The sequence below is a fragment of the Amphiura filiformis genome, chromosome 6, assembly GCF_039555335.1.
Source record: "Amphiura filiformis chromosome 6, Afil_fr2py, whole genome shotgun sequence".
Taxonomy (NCBI): Eukaryota; Metazoa; Echinodermata; class Ophiuroidea; order Amphilepidida; family Amphiuridae; genus Amphiura; species Amphiura filiformis.
Genome location: NC_092633.1, coordinates 6,572,791 through 6,591,573, shown reverse-complemented (window position 1 = coordinate 6,591,573; position 18,783 = coordinate 6,572,791). Strand labels below are relative to the sequence as shown.

The 18,783-nt window shown below is 36.9% G+C and overlaps 1 protein-coding gene across 5 annotated transcripts in view; it reads right to left on the bottom strand.

Moving 5' to 3' along the window:
- LOC140154897 (AP-1 complex subunit sigma-2) overlaps positions 1-18,783 on the bottom strand; it is a 44,618-nt gene that overhangs the window by 21,312 nt on the left and 4,523 nt on the right. For 3 of the 5 annotated variants that reach the window (XM_072177553.1, XM_072177555.1, XM_072177556.1), the window contains exons 2-4: positions 17,945-18,123; positions 17,137-17,245; positions 16,176-16,313 (exon numbers count right to left, since the gene is read on the bottom strand). In XM_072177553.1, coding sequence (XP_072033654.1) covers positions 16,176-16,313; positions 17,137-17,245; positions 17,945-18,123 — 426 coding nt within the window. Of the gene's footprint in view, positions 1-10,003; positions 10,106-11,254; positions 11,352-16,175; positions 16,314-17,136; positions 17,246-17,944; positions 18,124-18,783 lie in introns of all 5 variants that reach the window. The other 2 variants (XM_072177552.1, XM_072177551.1) reach the window with 2 other exon arrangements.

The window sequence follows — 18,783 nt, the reverse complement described above, 5'->3', positions numbered from 1 at the left end:
TAACCTATGACATCAATCCAATTCAGATATGTATTAGACCATTAAAAGACTATAATACTACTTCTTAAGCAGAGTAGGCAACAACACTGCTGCATTCTGGATTTGATTGTCTTGATGAGTTTTATATCACTTAATTGCAAAAATCAAATTACTATGAATGGATTCACAGGTGGACCAACATATTTTGTTAAAGTTATTTAAGAGCCACTGTCTGTAAGATTCAGACTCTTGTGATTCAAGTGCATCACAAATTTTCTTTAAAAAAAATAGGACGATGCAACATTGGTCCAAGAAAACAATCCCAAAGTTTTAGCTTCCTCGCTCATTTCGTTTGTCCGTAAAAAAATAATGAAATTTTGGCCCCCAAAACATCGTTAAATGGTTTATCAATTAGCAGTGACTACAAAATTGTGCGCCAACATTGGCCCAGTAAATAGAAAACAGTTTTTGAATCCTTCTATGGGTGTCATTACAATTACACAAAAAAATGGTTGGGTTAACATTGGCGCATCGTAATAAACAAGTTTAAAATATTAGTGAAAAGCGCCCTCGTGTTGTTTTCTGTGGCTTGAAACTCGTTGCGCCATTAAGCACCCATATAAAAAGCAAGCTGAAATGGATAAACTAATTATTTAGAATCAAATGCAAATGCAAAATTGATGGGTGCTCGTTGGCGCTAGGAGAAAATTGGGGTCAAAGGTCAAATTTTCTTATTTTGCGTCATTTTCACGCCTCATTAATTTTGTGCGCCAAGGTCAAAGAACATTAAAAGTGGTGTTCAGTGGTAAAGAAACTATAACTCTAATAAAAGAAACAGAAACAAGCTTGGGTCCTGTTGGTTCACTATTTTTAATGATTTTCTAAATATCATCCTAAAGCCTAGTAAATAGCATATAATAGGCCAAATAGGGGTTCCATCAATCTTCAAGCCCCGGGGGTGCCACTCATATACCATTGCATGTTGTCATCACTGACCAGACACTTTTATTTTTCACCCAAAACACTGACATGCCCAAGGGCTGAAAGGTAACCCTTACCACTGACCTGCTATGAAAAAGGATACCCAAATCACTGACCACAGCCATGGTGCAAACAAAGGTACCCATATCACTGACCTTACATGTCCCAATGACCCTTTTCACTGACGAAGGTAGAAAGCAATATTTACCTAGTGTATTTCCAATCCCTTTACATCCATGATCCGCGCTAAGCTCTGAAATCTGAAATATAAAGCACTTTTTTTCCCCGTTTAACTTCGGTTTTGCGCGGGTGACAAACAGCGATGGCAAATGTCACTTCACGATTTCCAAAAGGCATGGTTCCTGTCATATCTGGTTCAGCAGTCAAACGTATGTCGTAATCCATTCCGATTACACAGTATCTGTACCTTGTACAAAATTCGTAGTCTCTCGCCCGTCTCTACGCAGCACACTCGGCAGCATACACAAACATCACCAAGTTTTAATCATAGTACAAAACCGGGCACAAGACTAATATATTACACTTACAGACCCGGAAGTAAGAAGTTGTTTACAATCAGGAACGAAAACAGCGGCTGACGTCAAATGCTGGACTTTGATTTTCATGAACCCAAAACGCCGACATATCTATTGTAAAAAGGTACCCTTTTTCCAGAAAACACCAAAATTGAGACCCTTTTCGCGTCCGTCCCGCTGGACGTGGCCTATGCTTAAAAAGATACCCTTTTACCGCGAAATTTTGGTCGGTGATGACTTCATTGACGGTTCAACTGGCACCCCCGGGCTTCAAGCATCCACAACAGGACGTGCCAACAGGTACCCATGGTGTTTTTACTTCATTCACCATATTTAAGTGTTGTTATTTGCATTTATGCAGAAATTAGCAGGGTTAGCGGTGACCTGCTGAGTCCAGGGGTCCAAATTGGCAAATAAAGGGGTCCAGGCATCTAATTCTACACAGACGTACAAAATTAAGGGGTCCAAATCACGGGGACCTGCCAAATCAAGGAGTCCTGGACCCCGAGACCCCTTAAAACGCTACCCCTGGAAATTAGTTTGGGCACATGTTGGCGCAAGGATATATTAGGGTCAAAGGTTAATCCAAAACCATAAAGTGCTACTTTATATAGTTTATGCAACCAATATGCAATCTTCAAGCATCCACTACTAGATGTGCCAAAAAGTACCCATAATGTTTTTACTTCAATCAGTTTATCTAAGTGCTGTTACTTGCATATTTATGTAGAAATTAATATGGGTTCATGTTGGCCCAAGGATATTTTTAAGGTCAAAGGTTAATCCAAAACCATAAAATGCTACTTTTTGATAGTTCCTGTGCTAATACGCAATCTTCAAGCGTCCACTACTAGATGTGCCAAAAAGTACCCATAATGTTTTTACTTCAATAAGTTTATCTAAGTGATGTTACTTGCATTTATGTAGAAATTTGTTTGGGTTCATGTTGGCGCAAGGATATTTTAAGGGTCAAAGGTCAATCCTAAAGTACAAAGTGCAACTCTTTTGCGAGTTTGTATAACTGTGAAAATGTGCACAAACATTGTCCCAATACCTCAAATGGAGTGTATATCTGCTTGTTAAGTCTTTATGGCACAGTGATATTTAAGAATAACACTTTAATAACTTGAATTAACTTTAACTTGAATGCAGAATGTGTATAAATCAAAACTTACCCTGCATTTTCAGATCATTTGACCATCCACAACAAACCAAGTGGAAGGTACACATTTTAAGTTTTCATGGTTTACAAAAATGTTCTCCAAAATATTATAAGCCTGCACATGTTATAAGTATAAGTATATTGATTCATTGCAGTCAAAATGCAATATTGTTCTTCACTTATTAAATACAACACAATGTAAGCTTGCACAACTTCTGCATTTTAAATAAAAATGCAGAAGTTGGTCTCATACTTGTAATATTGGGCTCTTTAAATATTCATATAATGCCAATATTATTCCAACTTCAAGGCTTTTTATGAAGAAATTGAATAAATCGAGTTGGCATAGGTAGTGAAAAAATTATGAGATCTTGTTGGCATTGAAATTACCAACACTCAAAGAATGCACTTTGTCATATTTTGTATTGACCTTTGACCCTCAAAATATCATTGCACCAACATGAGCCCAAACATATTCCTACAGATACACAAGTAAAAGCACTTGGATAAACTAAATGAAGTTTAACACCATGGGTAATTGTTGGCACATCGAGAAATGGACACCCGAAGATTGCATATTGGTCGCACGAACTAACATAAAAGTAGCATTTTGTGATTTTGAATTGACCTTTGACCCTTAAAATATCCTTGCGCCAACATGAGCCCACACTTATTTCCACAGAAATGCAAGCAACAGCACTTGAATAAACTAACTGAAGTTAAAACACCATGGGTACTTGTTGGCATATCTAGTGGAGGATACTTAAAGTTCGCACATAGTACGGCATGGCATATTATTTACTGTTTACTTGCTTTAAGGTTAAACAAAGTGTTGAAGGGCTTTACCTCCAGAAAAAATATATTATTACCTTATACGTAAGAAAATATGTCTACTTATCATGTGAAATAAAAAATCCGGAAAAATTGTGTGAAAATGTGTTTTTAGCCTATTTTTTTAGCTGTTATCAAGCACTATTATTCGATTTGTTTACAAGCGCCAAGCAACTGTCGCCTGGGAGAGTGATTGACATCTTTATTATTAGAGAAGAATGGAATCTGTATAGTTCATGAATATTCATGTAGTATTTACACAACCTGTATCCCAGCCATTTTTGCCTAGTTATCGTAATCGTTCATATAAGACGCCCATATGATCCATGGTGTTAAACTGATATTCAACAACTTTATATCTCTCGATCTTTGCGATCCGAAATATTGAATTTCAACTTTAGGCACATCTCTAGCAAGGTAATAAATACCTGTCACAAATAGAGGTCTTGAAATGTTACTTGCAACGTTAAAAATGTGAATAGAGAACAAATCGGGTTCAAACATGCTTCAAAAATATGAAGGTAATTGTCAACGCCTACTACCAGAATAGCCGGAAGAGGGCAGACTTCATAAGGGAGTGTTCATATATTTTAGTGGGGACAAAGAATTTGGAACTTATTTAGGAAATTTCCTGGGTTTTGGTTTGGTTTTTTATTTTATCTTCCTGTTCAGGTGTTTGGTTGGCACATTTTCGGGCATTTTCATGCACTTTACAGGAGTTTTTCGTGGTTTCTCTGTAGCTGCCGTGTGTACTTTTCCCCACGTACAGGGTATAAATCCGGGTATAAATAAATAAATGAATAATAACATATAAAAAAAGAATCTGGAACTTCAACGTCAAAAACAAGACAAATTGTACCCTGCTAAAAATATCAACCCATATCCTCTCTGAGAATAAAAATAATAAGACTCCAACCTCACCTGCAAAAAAATATTTTTTCGGGGGATATTGGGATAAGTTCGGGCGTATTTTATTGCGACAATTTTCAAAATCTATAAGGTGAAATGTGTCGTGGGGATGTGCGTGCAGATTTGGGGTGCATTTTCAGCCATTTAGTTTAGACTCTGTTGTATTTTTAGCCATGATTTTATTGACCCTCAGTGTCATGAAAATTAGGTTCAAGAAGGGTATTTTCAATAATTTTCTCGAAAAAGTAAATATTTGCAAAACTTTCAGTCCAAAAGTTGATACAATTTTGGGTCTGTTTTCTTCAAATTTGGTTTAAAATCGTACCGTAGTTTTTCGGAGTCACAGCCTCACATCCTTACCCAAACCAGCTTGAGAAGGTTCCCCGGTGTGTGCAAATTTGTAATTTATAGGCCTACACTCGTTATTTAAGCCTAAAATCAAAGTGTTAATACCATTAACACTGCCATGGCCCGCTTTTGTCGTGATGACTGGCTTCCAAAATGTAGGCCTATTTTAAATTATAAATCTGGTCCGCTTAGAGGTGTGTTTTTACCCATGGAGGTCTCTCCCTCGGGTTCGTGGATGTGCCACAGTTTTGGGGTAGGCCTACCTTTTCAACGACTATGATGGGTGGGTTTACAGCGAAGACCAACTTTTGGGCGCATTTTGGCAAAAGTGCCCTTAAAAAAGCGCCAAATTAGGCCAAATTTGGATGACTTTGATCCTTGGTACAAATGTTTTGAAGAGACCCGCCGAGGTGTTTTTATTTAAAAAATGGTCGGGCCTGCTAAAAACCTCCCGGAATCAAGCATGGGTAGGCCTACCAAAATGCCTTGAGACCCCCCACCCAGCGCCGGGACCTACATGACATGATATTCTCCATGAGTCCACCAGAAAATATAAAAATACAACATTTTGATAGGCCTACTATATTTGTCTGTATAAAGAGCTAGGCGCACAGGATTTGCCGACTCAATGTTCATTTTGAACCATTAATATTTGAGCCACGGCGCCGGGAATGTGAAAAGCGGGGCGGTAGGAGCAACAAATTCTTCAGGACGATGCGTGAGATTTTACTCATTTTCCAGCTTTTTGCGTGAGATTTATTACCGAGGCGTGAGATTATACTACCTTGGCGTGAGACCGTGAGAAAGTGACCCAGTGCGTGAGACTCACGGCCAATGCGTGAGAGTTGACAGCCCTGCTTGTAGGCCTACAGCGTATGTCTACCGTGTGATGACAGTAGCGTAGCTGCCAGGGGGGGGGGCAATTGCAAAATTGCCTATTTGGGCCCCCGCCCCTAGTGCAAGGAAAAAAGAGGAAAGGGGGGGAGAGAAAGAGGAAAAAGAGAGGAGAGGGTGAGAGGAGGGCAGAGAGATGGGGAATCCAAACGATATGCAATACAGCTCAATAGGCCTACCATATACGATTATGATAAGCCTGGCAAAATTGTCTATTTGGGCCCCCGCCCCAGTGGGAAATTTGGTGGATATTTGGGCCCCTCCCCATAGGGCCTACAGTCTTGCCCTCCTGGAAAAAATCCCAGCTACGCCGCTGCGTGATGATGTTGCAAAGTTGCGGAAGTTCATTCATAAATTTCCCATTTCCACTCGACAACAACAGACCAGCACGCAGCCGCAGTAGCTAATCCCCGAGCTAATCAGAGACATGTGCGTTTCTCTTTCAACAGAAAATAATGTGACCATGTGACTGACACGATGTACGCTTCAAATAATTATGCTCTCGGCGTCAAAAGTATGATAATGGAAAATATTTATAATGAACACTCCTTATTTAGCCACACCTTTCTCGTGTTGCCTGGTATATCAGCAAAATCCTACACTATCGCCTTCCCTTGGTAAAATCCCTGATAAAAACTCGTGATATTGAAATTGAATTTCAGCGCCAGAACTTCCGTCATTCTAGCATCATGGATGGATAGGCTATGCAGTGGCGCCCGCTTAGGGGGCAGTATTTCCCCAATATTTTTTCTTTCTCATCCAGTTTTTAGGCAAAATCCCCACAATTATGTAATTTTCCACTTTTTGCGGCAATTTCAAGTGCAATAAGTGCCCCGCCTCAAATTCACTTCCCCGGCCCCATGCCCGGAAAAAAATTCTGGTTCCGCCACTACGGGTATGGCCATAGCTAGGGCGCCCCCCCGTTGCCCTTGGTTATGCGGGTCATGTGGAAATATAGAGCTTGTACAATTCCGCCAATTTTAGAAATTTTAAAGGTAGGCCTATATACAGTGTAGGCATGTATATAGCCTATAGAAAAACGGATCACAGTCAAATAAAATATAAAAATCGTAGGCCCAATAATTTTACTAATGGCATTTATTGAGCTGCTCACTTCTTGAAAATCCTATGGTTTAATATTGATATTATATAATTGAGCTCCTTGTCAAGCTCCTCAGTAGGCCTACACATAGGAGAGTGACTAACTGAGCTCCCGATATTTTCAGAAATGAAGGCCTGGCCTATTAAATGAATAATTAGGATTGAGGCAGCCTTTTGTTTCATTTTACAGAACTTTTTAATCCCCAAAATTAGTGGGTTTTTTAATGGGGAGTAGGCTTTTAAAACGAAATTCAAATTTGGCAATATTTTCCATTGCTTAATGAATTGATCTCATGAAAATGCCTAAACATGTGGCCAGAGCGGGATGACTGGTATAAAAATCTTAACTTGTGAGAAAGGCCGTAGGCCTATGGGGTTGTATGAGGCTGTGGATCACGAAATGCCCCTTTAATGTGTGCTAGGTAAAGTCATTCTTCCTTTCGACCTGCCAAAATTTAATTTTATTCCCTCCCCCCGCCCCGGCTTGCCAAAAAATTGCTTTCTCGAAAGGCTGTGCAATCAGTACCGGTATTAGCCTACTAATTATAAGCCAAAATTTCCAAGCGACTCGCTAAAAATCGCTTGCCTCCCGTGCCTCGCCAGCCGAAAATCGCTTGTCCGCACCCCCTGGACTGCCAAATTTTGTGGCCCCCCCCCCTTGGCCTGCCAAAAATGCCCCATCCCCTTTGCATATAGCCTATATATAGGCATATGCCAATTTTTTTGGGATCCCCAATTTCCATACCCATACCCATACCTTAAATGGATTTCTAAATATCTACCTGTTGCAAGCGCAGCATTGGCGCTGGATTTTAAGCTAGAAAATACCTAAATATTTTAAAATCCAAACTCGGCAACACCACTTGCCCTCGGCAACACCACTTGGCAAATACAGCCCGTCGTAACAATGTCGTGCGTAAACATGTGTTTTAAAAAGAAATGAGAGTGTCACTTCTGTCCAAAAATTTGAATTTTGGCCTTGAGCAGCGACATAATCAGAGGTAAGAAAAACACAGTATGACGCAGCTTGAAATATAGAATCACTATATCAATTTTTAAGTATGTACTTCAAAACACAAGCCGAAACGAGGTGAAATGGTTCGAAAAAAAAATTGATTTCGCTGTATCTTTTTATCGCGAAACTAGACAATTTGGCAGCAGCGAGTCGGAAAAATAGCAAATATCTCAATTTTCTGCTATCGAAATGAAAATTTAAATAGCACCTGCATGCAGAAGAGGGTTTATAGAAATAATGTAGGTCAGAATTTTGTCTATGAAATCTTGCACGGAATTATTATTACTGGTTACAAAACGACATACAAGTGGAGGCCATTTTACTTCAAATTCGCCAACATTTTAAGCTTACATAAAAAATCGAGACAACCAATATCAAGAATGAATATGCACATTCTTTTATTGACTTGTTTGTAATGCGTCGAAGTTCCCAACAAAATCGCCACTTCCAATGAGAAATTATGGCCGTGTTCCCAAAAATCTTGATGCTCGGATATTGAAAAAAATTTGAAATGTTTGAAAAGTACATTTCATTTTGAGCCAAGTGGAAAATTCAAGCATAATAATGACCCTTACACTTTCAGCTTTTAGACGTAGTTGCGTTTTCTCTCTCCGATATTTATTTCCAGAAATAGATAAGTTTAAAGGGGGCTACGTGCATCCCATTTTGCTTCTGAAAATGGCAAAATTGTGTATAACCTTAAGATGATATTTAGAAAATCATAAAAAATACTAAACCAACAGGACCCAAGCTTTTTACTGCTTCTTTTAGTAGAGTTACAGTTTGTTTACCACTGAACACAAATTTTTCTGTTCTTCGACCTTGGCGCATGAAATTAATGAGGCATGAAAATGGCTCAAAATTAGAAAATTTGACCTTTGCCCTCCATTTTCTTCTTGCGCCAACGAGCACCCATCAATTTTGCATTTGCATTTGATTCTAAATAATTAGTTTATCCATTTCAACTTACTTTTTTCGTGGGTGCTTAATGGCGCAATGAGTTTAAAGCCACATAAAACAGCACGAGGGCGCTTTTCACTAATATTTTAAACTTGATTATTACGATGCGCCAATGGTAACCCAACAATTTTTTTGCATCATTGTAATGATACCCATAGAAGGATTCAAAAACTGTTTTCTTTTCACTGGGCCAACGTTGGCGCACAATTTTCTAGTGGCTACTAATTGGTAAACCATTTAATGATGTTTATGGGGCCAAAATTTCAATAATTTTTTTCGGAAAAACGAAATGAGCGAGGAAGCTAAAATTTTGGGGGTAGTTTCTTGGACTGATGATGCATCATCTTATTTTTTTAAAAGAAAATCCATGACGCACTTGAATCACAAAGTCCCATTTCGGTCCCATTCTTACTGACAATGGCTGTTAAACAAGAAAATCCTATTGCCTATTAGTTGGGAAAACAATTCTATGAAATTAATTTGTTTTTTACAACTAGCATAAATGACCACTTTTCAGGGTCTAAAGTTGGTCCCACAAAGTGTGCAAACAAGGTGCTAAATCAATATAATATTTCACTATCAAATTAACCTTGTGATTTGATTATTTCCCCCATGTGGTCGATGGCGACACTAAGTTGAAGTCTTTTAGGTTCTGCAGGAGTATATCTGCCGCCAGCTCATCGCCTTCATAAACTATACCCTGAGGAATATAACAATATAACAATAAAATCAAATCTTGAAAGTGTTTTTCATAAATTGAGTCGCCTTTTGTGCTAAGGGAAAAGGACTACATGTACTGAAGTGATTTGTGCACAACTACATGTAGGTCCATGCTTAGTGAGGTTTAAGATCTATCACACTAATCTCAAAACCAATTTAGAACTTTTGAGTAGACGTATGTGTTTCATGCATTTATTACATCGCTTGTATAGTGTTGGCATAAAAACATATGGCATTGCACCTTCTTATCACAAAAAGACACAGCTTCTACTTGTATAATACAATTGTTCCTTAATTATAAATCCTGAAGTGTCTTATTGCTTAAACTGAACTTTGATCAACTTAGAAGTTAGAAGTTGTTGAAAGATTTATAAAGTTTGGTCCAATGATTTAGAAGAATTAATGATCGATCAATGCTAACTAAATTGTACCCCATGTTAACCCTACTAGAAATGCAGCTCAAACTTTTCTAATTTTGGTCACACAGTTTTCCAAAGTGCATTATATAAATAGAAAAAGAAAAACAAGACAGAGAGGCTCTGATGATAAAGAGTTTCAAATCATAACCTGTTATTTATCCCAAGTGGTAGATCGTGGCACCAAATTAAAATCCTTAAGATGCTGTAGCACCATCTCATGCTTCAGCTGGTCCCCTTCATAGACTATATTCTGCACACAGTATGAATAGAAATATAACATGGCAGGGTCAGAATTTCATTAAATACTGAGAGAATCTATTTGGTTACAAACAAGAGATTTTCTACAATAATCAAATCTCTAGACTTATCAGATCTATCTAACACCTACAAGAATAAAAATCTTGCAAATTAGTCTGGAGAATCATTGCGAAAAGATATTATCACAAATTTCTGACCCTGCGTATCAATGAGTGTAATTATTTGTGGGATGTGTCCAGGTTTCACATCAAGATTGGATTTTTGTAATCATTTTGATCATCCAATCACTTTCCCTTCAATATAATTTCTATTTGGGTTAGGATATTTCTAAAAGCATCATTAGTGGATCACAACCATCAGTCCACCACTCTGTCAATGTTGCAATACCTCATTTAGTTATAAATATCTCACCACAAACAGGTGCAATGTGTGTAAGAAATCATTGTACAGCTATCAATTTCTCAGTCTACTGGAACCTATAATTTATTAACTTATCACAAAATATATGAGGCAAGGTAAAACTGAATCTAGAAATATGCCAGTGAAAGTGGAGCCTTCATCATCGCTGCATTTGACAAAGATTCTTGCATCATTACTGTACACGTTCATTGTTGGTCATTGCTTTACAAATACCACAAGACAAAACGTTCAATAACATACACTGTAAATAACTCATGTTTTTATGATTTGATTTGATGGTTGCAGCTTGGTGGCCAAATGTAACTATGTTCATTTGCCTTTGTACTACAAGTACTTAGGCATTATAATAGATCTGTATTACCCAATGCGAAACATGCAGTTCTTGCAATGCAACATTTTCATCACTGGGCAATTATAAACCTAATGTACATTTTCACTGTTACTCATTTATAAGCAATACAAAATATTGAATTTGAAGGTATTTTCATTTTGCAGGGACATCAAACATACCTAAAACATCTTTGAACAGTTGGGCAGTTTTTGTATCCCCCTGCAAAATTGGAAATACCTTTTGACAATTTGTACTGTTCCCCATTTTCCCAAGTAAGTAACAGTGAAAATTTACATATTTTATTCCTGCCCAGCAACAATATGCACATGTAATCATTCATGACCGATCTAATGCACAAGATTCCCTAAAATACCGATAAGAAACATTTACCATGGTATCAAAGTGTTTGTGTGAGTTTACCAATGCCAAGAGTCTGAGAATGTCTCTCCCACCAAGTTTCTGGATCGATAGCTATGTCACTTGGTTCCTATACACAGAACAAATCGTAATGCAGCATCTTGGATGATTTTGTTACCAAGTCTACAACTTCGGCATGCAATGTAGCTGACTTAGCTTCCGACACATTCAATTTCAAGCAAGTATTGCGATGCATTTTCATGCTTAATTTCATCATCATGCTACAATATTGTTTTTGTATTCATACCTAAGCATGAAAAATATGGGACAGCTTTCCATCCTGCTAATAAAACTCTCAAAAAGTATGACAACAACTTGATCATTTCCTCAATAAGACTGGCAATTGAATACTTTTGTAAAAGTCACACATACATATGCACCCCCGTACAAGTGTGCACACCCCTACAAAACATACGCACCCCACACCCACAGGCATGAAAACACTGGCAACTGCAAACACCAACCCCTCCATTTTTACTATCTAACAGGAGACACACACATTTGACTTTCTTTCTTATTTTGCCTTACTGTGGATGTAGTAAGTTTTCACTTTCCATGTGCATACCTACCCTACATATACACCAAACTACGGTCATTGATAATAAAACTTATGGTGTTTAGAAACACCCAACTGGAACTGCTGATGTTTGTTGTTCCAGTGCAGGTACTGTCTTTTGAAATTTGCAGGAGAGCATAAAATAGCTCTTCTGGAGCCTTCAAGGAGAGCTGTTTGGAGCATTTACAATAAGGGGAGAAAGGTCTCCTATATCAGATTTCAGGAGAGCAGAATAGAGCGATTGCTTTCGCTCTCCTCAAAAGGCAGTCCATGCAGTACATCTGCATTTTACTGCCCACAGATATTTCTTGTATGTATCCTCATTTGCCTCTGTTCACAAAAGCCCCTCCTCTTACACACACACCCAGATTCTATGGATTTTAAAATTCAATTATGTTTTAGGTAATTAGTAATCTCTAAAAGCTGAGTAGAGGAAGATATTCCTAAACTCCACACACACACACCCCCACCCCCACATACAAAGTAAAGTTAACATTATTTGGGCATTTGATTCATGGTCTAGCAAGGCATAGAAAAAATTCCTTTCTCAGAGTATAAAGTGCTACACTACTTGACTGTGGGTCAGAGTTTTATTTTTAGGATATTGTGTTTTATGAATTAATGACATATGCATTTTTTGAGCCAGTTATTATTTTGTTCAATATTTTCTACCCCCCCCCCCCATTTCATTACTTTTATTGTTCTCATTTTTCTCTTTCCTTCTTTCCTGTGATTCTGAATTACCATATTCAATTCATATGAATTCCCCATCTCTCTTCCCCTCCTCTCCCTCCTTTCTTTTTTCCTCTCTCTCCCTCCTTTTTCCTCTTTTTTCCTTGCACTAGGGGGTGGTCAAATAGTCAATTTTTGCCAGGGGCAATTGCCCCCCACCCCGCCACTGGCCCAACCTCTTATAAACCCTTCACTGGTCATTACCACTTTTGACAGTTCTATGTACTTGTCAGAAAGTTGTAATAAACATCTCAAAAAAAGTAACTAACCCCCCTTAAATAATTACTATTATTCAAAAACGGGTGATTGTATTACAAATCTGTAAAATGCATTGGAAGCAGAATTTATTTCTGCACATTTTGACACCTCATTTGCAGCAATTGACTAAATATTGACGTCACCGCGTACATTTAAATCAATGTAACCCAAGATTTGAAAGTTGCAGTAAATTGTACTGATTTTGTATTCAGTGCAATGGAAGGAAATCTGTGTAATGATATCTGAGTGTTTTTGTATTGTAAAAATTTGTATGGAAGTGCAACTTTCAAATCTGAACCTCACTACATTAAATTGTCCGGTGTTTTATTGTTTTCTGGGCTATCGTATCAAATGAGGTGTCAAAATGCGCAGAAATCAATTCTGCTTCCAACACATTTGACAGATTTGTAATATAATAGACCCTTGAATAATGGCAATTATTTAAGGGGGGTTAGTTACTTTTTTTGAGATGTTTATCTATTTTTTGAACAAATTTTCAAGGAATTTACAAGTATAACAAGTAGTAATTGGTTAGTTGAGATTAATGTTAATTATGAGCTTGGTTAATTTCATTGTTTCCAAAAGCAAGTTAATAAGAATAAATTTATAATTAAATATAATATCAAATATAATAAAAAGCTGAATGAGTGGAGCGCTAGCTAGTATACAAAGTGCAACAGTATTAACATTTTAAAAACAGATATGAAAGTTATTCAACCATAAGCACTATTTGAGTTGTAAACTTTAGGAGCCTATTCCAGATTCACCAAATGGGCTATTTAGTTGAAATCCATACACCCCAATGGAATACAACTTATACAAGACCTTAATCTTCCACACCGGGAGTGTGAATTTCAAATGGGGTTACCTGAATGGGTGACTCATCAATTTGAAATCTACACCACCTGTGTGGGGATTAAGGTCATGTCTTCCATAGGGGGTAAAGATTTCAACTGGAAGAGCCAAATGCCCATAGCTATTTACCCTTCACCAAATTACAATTTGACATGCAGGTGTTCATGTCCATTCTCAACATGTATACCTAATAAATTATCCAACATAACTGTTTTATGTGTTTGAAGTTAATTTCATCAGAACTTTATATCAAGTGGTTACTTTGCATTTTTGGCTTTTTAGTTCACTCTAATATTAATATTTAACCATGCAATGTGAAGTGGTTTAGTATCACTATCATTATCAACTGATGTACACTGGAAAGTGCATGGGATCAAATGATGCGTGTTCATGCAATGTAGGTGGGGAGTGTGTGTTTGTTTGTTTGTGGGGGTGTACATACACGCGTGTAGGGGTGAGCTAATTTATGTGTATGCATATACTATTGTGTGTGGAAATGCGGATATAAACCCAAGAAGTACGACATAAAAGTAAAGGCACTATTAGTGATCCAAAAATAAATTAGCTAAATAACAAGTATATGTATATACATGAACAAACTCCCCTTGCAACATTGATCACAATGTAACCTTTTACCCTTATTATACCATTTGCCAGTATTATCACTTACAGGGTATACTTTAACACACACATTCTGTCTACAAAAATGCAAAAATCTGAATAAGCTCTATAAATATGCCTTATAAGTCCAATTTTATCATATTGAAATTAAGCTCTTTAAATAGGAAAGTGTTCATTTGAGATAGGGTTATGTTGGTTGTGTGTGACCGCTAACCTACATGTAACCAGCATAAACATTACCAATACTATTCAAACTTCAACTTGCTGGTCAGTGTGTGGGTCATTTCTCTGCCACAATCAGATATCGGGTGGAATTAATTAGTCAGTGTAAACAATTTCCTTAAATCTCAAATTTCATGACTGTGTCTATTTACATTAATATTTGAGAAGGCCCTTTCTAAATACATGTATATGAATACCGTATTCAGTGCAAGAGAATTAAGCACATGAATTGTTTTTCAACATCACCCATTGCTGGAATCCAATTTGGTTCTCACAAACTCATTTGGCAATAATCAAGAAGGAACCAAATGATTATAATATGTGCGTTCTTATTGCAGAATCAATGTTGATTCCTGCAAACCCATTTTAAGAGAATCATTGCAATCTCTGAATATTGCCAGATTTTAAGCTTTGAATGTTTTCCCCAGGACATACAGACCTGCCACATTAACTGTGACTTAGTCGAGTACAGAGATCACAGTTTCACTCTATGTGTACATTTACCGTACAATTTTCATGACATCAACTCTGTTTATACATTGGTCATCATCTATATTCCACAGCCATCCAGCATAGGTGTAAAGTTGTTTCTCACCATAATGCATTTGATAGCATCCACTATAAAGTATTCTACATGGGTTAATGATGTCTTTTTTACTACAAAAATGTATCGTTAGATGTTCATGTGATGCATAAGACATAATCAAGAAAATTGAGCCGTATTATATCAGTGCAATGATCCAGTTTGAGTTGCTTGGTGTCATTTCTCATTGTCTTCATTATTTAAAGGGGCATGGTCCAATTTTTTCATGTTCTGTTTTCTATCTTACATTGAGGATTACCATTGAAACAATTATGTTTCCAAATTTGGAGTGGTATTGCTCAAGCAGTTTTGATATGAAAAGCAAAATTGTGTTTAACAATGTCCCATAGATAGTACATTTAAACGAAACATGTCTTGGGCATTAAGTTTTACTGGGGTAATGAGAAAGATATGAGCTTTCTTCTAATACCAAAGGCTCAGTTCATGGGATGAGGCTGTCGATTGGGTCATGCCACTTTAAATATTAATTAGTCTTATCTCAAAATGGGTAAAATCAATTTAGATTTATTATGCTAATTTGATTTCATCAGACGCTATTTAAAATATTAATTAGTCTTATCTCAAAAAGGGTAAAATCAATTTAGATTTATTAATGCTAATTTGATTTCATCAGACGCTATTTATAACTTGGTTGAATTACATGTACCATGACCCCTATTCCCACATACATGTAAGGTGTTTTATGTTGTTATTAAAATTATGTTTCATGTGAGGAACAAAACTGTGGATTTGACAGAATTGTATAGTAAATAATAATTATGGGTGAATCCACTTTGGCAAACACTCCATCCATCAGTCCTAATATATTAGAGGGTCGATGAGAAAAATATGGATTTAACACGTACTAAATTCTCAATTTTGATGGAGAATAAGAGGGTGATAATAAACGACTCATTTTGCTTGATGTTGTCACATACATGAATAATGTACCGGATGTTACCAACTAGTGACTTCTACCGGTACTACTGTTTTATCCATGTTACCCTGTGGTAGATGAAGGTTATGTTAGTAATCAAAATGCAAGATTAGAAGAAACAAAATCTTACCTCTTGAAGAAGATCCTGTGCTTGGATAGCTTTGAGTACATTCTTTTTACTGGTTTCTTGAATCTCACCTCCTAACATCAGTTCATCTAACATAAAGTAGGCTTTCTCAAAGTTGAAGATAATGTCTAATTCACATACCTGAAGGGCAATCAATATGTTATTAGTTAGAGAGAATAAATTGTTTGTACTATGTTTTAAAATTAGGACCATCAGATTAATTTTGATACACCATGAGTATGCTTTGAATTAAGTTTTCAGATAATGTACCATATAAATCAAAAGATATTGGTATACATGCTACCACCTAATTAAATGATCAAGCTAAAGTGTTATACATATTGTAACGGAACCCCCAGTAGGCACTTCAGTAGGCCTACTAATATTGAAAAACATTAGTTTAAACTTCGGCAGCGCTAATCATATTTTTATTATATTTTCTAATCTTTTAATTTCAATCTTTATTTCATATGCTTGTTTGTGTGTGCTTACTTTGTAGGTGCAGCGCGTACACAAATCGCACGACCTAAATTGCTTGCACAATATAGAAAGAAAATGCTGTTTGTGTGATTTTTGGAATAACGGAGTTCAGACATCGTGTCGGACAGTCATGGTCTTACATGGTTCCCGCATGACAACTTTGTGCTGACCATTAACTGATTATTATGATTCGTTATTTATCTGACTAAAAATATGTTTATTAATTTTTGTATGATTTTTATATAATTTCTGATCACAGAAAGATTCGGAATTGTGAGTGCGGATAAATCTCACCAAGTACTTGTTTTCATGTTGATTTTTCTACTTCCGTCAGATAAATAATGCGCATCATCCACACATAAACATTAAATTCTTCTCAACATCTTTTTTATTATTTCCAACATAATTTTATAGGGATAATGAAATATCAACATTAAATAAATAATCATTATGCAACTCGGCAATGTTCCTGTTGCATACTCACACTGCCAAAGTACTTGTCTAGTAGTTCTACATATCTGTGGATGATTTCTAATGTCAGCAATTCATTATCTGTTTCCTCTATAGCACAGCAGAAATATAAACTGGCATATCTGTCAAGTAAAACAAATATACAATGATGAAACTTCACAATAGGTCTTACTCTTTTAAGTTCCCTTTATTCCCAACTCAATGTAGGTAATAAGCTAATACAGGGTGTTGAAAGGTTGGTATTGGAGCTACATAATTCCTTTGCTTGTACTTGCAAGAATAAAATTTAATATCCATATTGAAACTCAAACACACAAAATTTTGGGTTTTACCACAGCCCAGAGAACTGAAACTGAATCGGTCCTTGTGCGTGATATTAGACACGCTTCATAATAATTATGTCAAATGAGCAACGCAATGCATTATAGCGTTATAACTTTCTTCCATTTCCATCAAGGACCCGAATATCACAAATATTTTCCCCATAACTGACTGTAATAGTGAATATGGTGGTTTTAATTCTGTGGGTTTTACAATAGCATTCTTTTTAAATCATTGAATTCACTTATGTTGTTTTGTGATTTCCCACAAATTTAAATGAGAAAGATTTTCGCTCATGGATTAACTGTTACATACACAGATGGATGCAATATGCACCCCACGATGTTACTGTACAATGTAGTTAGTCGTGTATGTGTGTGACACGTGCTGACATATACCTCAAAATCTCATCAAATAAATTACTAAATTACGGAATTGATCAGTTTAGCTTTACATGCAAGAGCAAACATATTTGAAAACAAGCAAAACCTTCGCCTTACCTTTTGTATACTACCTTGAGGTCTCTCCATTCTAAAAAGTTACACATTTTGGGTTTGCGTGCTAGGACTGTGGTGATCAATTCCCGTGTGACCTTCTTCTTCTGTTTGTCAGGGGTTGCATTGTACCACTTCTGTAGTCGAAGCTTGCCTTGGCGGCTAAATAATAACATAAACTGCAACTAATATGACAAGAGAGAGAGAGAGAGAAATTTGATCAACATTGGACAAAGTTACATTAGTGTAAAGCACTTGGAATTACCTGGGAATTATGTGAATTCCCTGAAATATGTCAAGAATGTGATGTGATCGAGTAATCTGATATAAAGTTTGATTCCTGATCACACTTGTTTCCGAATTATTTCAAACTACAATGTGAACACACGACCGAAATTTACAGGCATTCACTCGGTCGGACATCCAGGAACATTGTCCCTTCGTCCCGTCCCCTTTGCACAAGCGCGCATAGCAACCAGCTCGAGAAAAGGGAACTGCACATGCGCACACTGGTTTTACAAAGCTATTTCCGCTTTGTGACGTCAGCCCGACCAAGAGAATGACTGGTAAATTTAAGTACCGTACTGTAGGCCTACTTCTTGGCTTGGGCTTGGCCAAGCTCGAACGTACCCGTTGGAAGAAATGTATGACGCTTGCATGCTTTCTTCTGTACCGCACTACGTGTGTGCATGTTTATCATGTAGAGCTCTACTAGTGTTCTGAGTATTTTCAAGCTTGGCCAAGAGTTACCTAATTTATCTGTACCGGTACATAGGTATAGAAAAATTATTTAATTTGTGTACATCATAAATGATCGTGGAATATTCAACTATTACTCTGTAACT